Source organism: Bubalus kerabau, chromosome 17, assembly GCF_029407905.1.
Source record: "Bubalus kerabau isolate K-KA32 ecotype Philippines breed swamp buffalo chromosome 17, PCC_UOA_SB_1v2, whole genome shotgun sequence".
Classification (NCBI taxonomy): Eukaryota; Metazoa; Chordata; class Mammalia; order Artiodactyla; family Bovidae; genus Bubalus; species Bubalus kerabau.
The window spans coordinates 67,173,372-67,177,705 of NC_073640.1; the positions used below are offsets into that span (position 1 = coordinate 67,173,372).

At 53.6% G+C, this 4,334-nt stretch overlaps 1 protein-coding gene across 1 annotated transcript; it reads right to left on the bottom strand.

Annotated features, from left to right (window-relative positions):
* Positions 1 to 269: 269 nt before the first annotated feature.
* LOC129630747 (basic proline-rich protein-like) lies at positions 270 to 3,853 on the bottom strand. Its single transcript, XM_055551240.1, has 2 exons — positions 3,836 to 3,853; positions 270 to 1,319 (listed from the first exon to the last, which is right to left on the bottom strand). Exons 1-2 carry the CDS (start codon positions 3,851 to 3,853, stop codon positions 270 to 272), a joined length of 1,068 nt encoding a protein of 355 aa, XP_055407215.1.
* Between the last annotated feature and the right edge of the window lie 481 nt (positions 3,854 to 4,334).

Sequence of the window (4,334 nt, forward strand, 5' to 3'; positions counted from 1 at the left end):
ACCCTGCTGAACAGCACAGGGCAGTCTACTGAACACACTGAAAGAGCCGGTATGGGAAAGACCCCTAAAAGAACAGAACACATACACCTCTGTATAGAACTGGATCAAATTCTTGTCAACCTAAAACAGAGCAGCAGACATCGACTGTAATCCAAAGGAAAACAAAAACTCAATTCCCCAAAAGCGTGGAGCATGACCTCCCCGGCTCTCTCCCCTAGAGGCGGCCAGTGGCTGGGCCCCTTTCCTTGACGTGAGCCTTGGGGTCGGACTCAATGAGGGCCGATCTGCCGGGGACGGTGTCCTGGCCCCTCCGCTGCACGCGGTGGCGCGGGGCACGCAGGCCGGGCGGCGAGGCCGGGGCGTGGGGGCTCCGGGGGTGGCCGGCGTCCCGGGAGCGCCCCCGCGTGTGGCGGTGGGGCCCGCGCTTGCTGTCTTGCTGGCCCGGCCGTGTCGCTCCCTCGGGGCCCGGTCCCGCGGCCCTCGCTGCCCGCTGTTCCCCCGCCCCGCACGGGTGCCCGCCCGCGCCCCCTCCGCTGTCCGGGGCCGTGGGTGTCGTCCCAGGCCTCCCTGCTGCTGGCGTCCCCTGGCGGAGGGCCCTCGGGCCCCGAGGCGGGGAGCTGGGCCTGGCGGGTGGCGAGAGGGGCGCGGGGATGCGGCGGGAGAGCTTCCTCCCGGGCCCCCGCGGCGCTGCGGGTTGGGGCGCGCGGGCGCGGGCCCCGCGAGCGGCCCGGGGCAGACATCCTGGGCGCCGCGGGAGCTCCCCCCACCCGGTGCTGAGACCTCAGGCGCTGAGACCCCGGGGCGGGCCCGGAGGCCGACTGCGTCCGGGTGGTTTCCAATTGCCCCGGGGCCCCTCGCGGTGGCGCGCGGCCCACCGCTTCCGCCGTCGGTGCCCCTCTCTGTCCGTTCGTCTGCCGATCCCTGGGCGCGCGCCCCGGTGCGTCTCGCTTCCCCGCCCGCCCGGCCCCGCGGCGTTGCGCGTAGCTGCCCTCTGTCCGCCGACGTCGTTGCTGGGCGAGGGGAGTCCCGGTGGTCTCGCCCGAGCGCGGGTCGGGTCCCTCGGCGGGTGGACGCGAGGGCGCGTCGGCCGTCCCCGGACCCACGTCGGGCCCACGACGGGGGTCGCCCCCGGGCTCCTCCACGCCGCCGCGGCGCACTGCGCCCTTCGGGAACCGACGTGGGCGGTCGGTCGTCCTCGCCGCTGGCGGGGCGGGTCGGTCGGGCCCCCAGTGGTCGCCTTCCCCCTTCCTCACTTCGTGGGTGTCTGCTGCAGAGCATCGCCACGCGCCCGGCACGCCCGGCTCCTCGTGCTCGCTTCTCTGGAGAAGGGCATGGCAACTCACTCCAGTACTCTTGCCTAGAGAAGCCCATGGACAGAGGAGCCTGGCGGGCTACAGTCCATGGGTCACTAACACTTTGATCACTTTCACATGGAGCAGGAAGAAATGCTGCCGCCTGTGGCCACTTTGGGCCGCTTGTGCCCTACAGGACACTTAATACCTGGCAGGCCTGGGTCAGTCAGTGCAGCCGCTCAGTCGTGTCCGACTCCTTGCGACCCCATGAATCGCAGCACGCCAGGCCTCCCTGTTCATTACCAACTCCCGGGGTTTACTCAAACTCATGTCCATTGAGTTGGTGATGCCATCCAGCTGTCTCATCCTCTATCGTCCCCTTCTCCTCCTGCCCCCAATCTCTCCAAGCATCAGGGTCTTTTCAAATGAGTCACTTCTTCGCATCAGGTGGCCAAAGTATTGGAGTTTCAGCTTCAGCATCAGTCCTTCCAATGAATATTCAGGACTGATTTCCTTTAGGATGGACTGGTTGGATCTCCTTGCAGTCCAAGGGACTCTCAAGAGCCTTCTCCAACACCACAGTTCAAAAGCATCAATTCTTCGACGCTCAGGTTTCTTCACAGTCCAACTCTCACATCCATACATGAGCGCTGGAAAAACCATAGCTTTTACTAGACGGACTTTTGTTGGCAAAGGCCTGCGCGGATGTAAGGAAAAAACACCTGTCCTCAAATAATGTTCTCAGTTAGGTCCTGGAAAAAGAATTTTAAACAGCAGACAGTCCAGAGGCCAATCTCCAGAGGTCAGTTTTATTCACCCTGTTTTTTGTTTTTGTTTTTGTTTTTTTTAAATCTCATGAACAGCCTCCACACCATGAAATCTTAGAGAAACGAAAATCAAAACTGCAAAGAAGCATCACCTCACATGGGTTAAATGGCCTTTGTCAGAAAGTGTACAAACAATAAATGCTGGAGAGGGTGTGGAGAAAGGGGAACCCTCCTACACTGATGCTGTCGATGTCGATTGTTAACAGGCAGGATGGAGGTCAGGGAGGAGGTTCTTTAAACAATAAAAAGTGATTGAAGTCACCACACTTCCTCCCCCCATACAGAAAGAAGAAACTCCAAATCAATTAAAGAGCGAAATGGAAGAATGATGACTCTTTAACCCTTGATGAAAATATAGACATCATATGGTTTGACATGTATTGCAGCAAATTCCTATTTGAGGAAAGGAAAATAAAACAAAAGTCAACAGAAGTGACCTACTGACCTCAAAAGCTGTAGGGAAAACCTCACTGGAAGAAAAAGGTAACCCTCAGAATGGGAAAGAAATGTTTGCAAATGAAGATGCCCACAAGGAATTCATCTCCAAAACAGGCAAACAGCTCATGAGCTCATTATCAAAAATACAAGGAACCCAATAGAAAAATGGGTCAAAGTTCTAAATGGATATTTCTCTAAAGAAGGCATATATATGGACATAAAGCACATGAAAAAGAAAAAAAAAAAAACCCCAGCATCACTAATTATTGGGGCTTCCCTTGTGGCTCAGCTGGTAAAGAATCCGCCTGCAATGCAGGAGACCTGGGTTTGGTCCCTGGGTTGGGAAGATCCCCTGGAGAAGGGAAAGGCTACCCATTCCAGTGTTCTGGCCTGGAGAATTCCATGGACTGTATAGTCTGTGGGGGTGGCAAAGAGTCAGACATGGCTTCACTAATTATTAGAGAAATGCAAATCAAAACTGCAAGAAGCTATCGGCTCACATGGGTCAGAATGGCCTTAGTCTAAAAGTCTAGAAACAATGAAGAGTGGAGAGGTTGTGGAGAAAAAGATCCCTCCTGATGCTGGAATGTAAATTGTGAATAGTCAGGACGGACGACAGGGTGGGGTTCCTTAACGGGCGAAAAGTGAACGAGGTTACACCACTCCCTAACCAGTTACAGAAAAAGAAACTCCAGACCGGTTAAAGAGCTGGATGGAGGGGCAATTACTCTAACCCTCTTGAGGAAAATATATTAATAGCAGAACAGGCTTTGATAAAAATCATGGCAAGTTCTTTCTGGATCCACTCTTAGAATAATGAAAAACGAAACAAAACTCAACGAAAGGGACCTCATTATCGTCAGAAGCTTTTGCAGGCAATGGAAACCCTAAATGAAAGGAGAAGACAGCCCTAAAAATGGGGGGACAATGCTTGCAAATGAACTTCAGAAGCAAGGAGTTCATCTCCAAAACATGCAGACAGTTCAGGCAGGGGTGGTGGTTTAGTCGCTAAAATCATGTCCGACCCTTGTGACCCTATGGACTGTAAAGCCTGCCAGGCTCCTCTGTCCATGAGATTCTCCAGGCAAGAATGGTGGAGTGGGTTGCCATTTCCTTCTCTAGGGGATCTTCCCAACCCAGGAAGCAATCAACCTAATACAAAAATGGGCCAAAGACCTAAGTGGACATTTGTCCAAAGAAGGCAATGGCCCATGAAGAGGCGCTTAGGATGACTGTTAGAGAAATGTCAACCAAAACGGCAATGAGGTGTCTGCTCACACCCCTTAGAATGGCCATCTTCCAAAAGATCTACAGAGATAAAGTGCTGCCCAGGGTGGGCGGAAAGAATCCTCCTACAGTGTGGGCAGGGATGTAAAGGGGTGGGTGCCTGCAGGAAAGAAACAGTATGGAGACACCACGAAAGACCAAATACTGTGTTACCACCTGCAGCGGCAAACCTGCCTCTTGCTCTAGATCTGGAGAAACTCATAATTTAAAGGGATACGTGCACTGCTATTTCTAGGACAGCACTATTCACAATATTTAAGACAGAGCATCAAACCCAAATGTCCATCAACAGAGAAAAAAAGAGTGACCGGTCCATCCAGATATGGGAATGCACTCAGCCATCCAAAAGAGGGAAGGCATGCTTTGGAAGCAGCATGGTTGGACTGAGAGATTTATCATTCTTAGTGATATCAGTTAGAGAGGGAAGGAGAAATAATGTATCACTTAAACATGGAATTTATTAATTCATCCAAATAAGCTAATATATAAA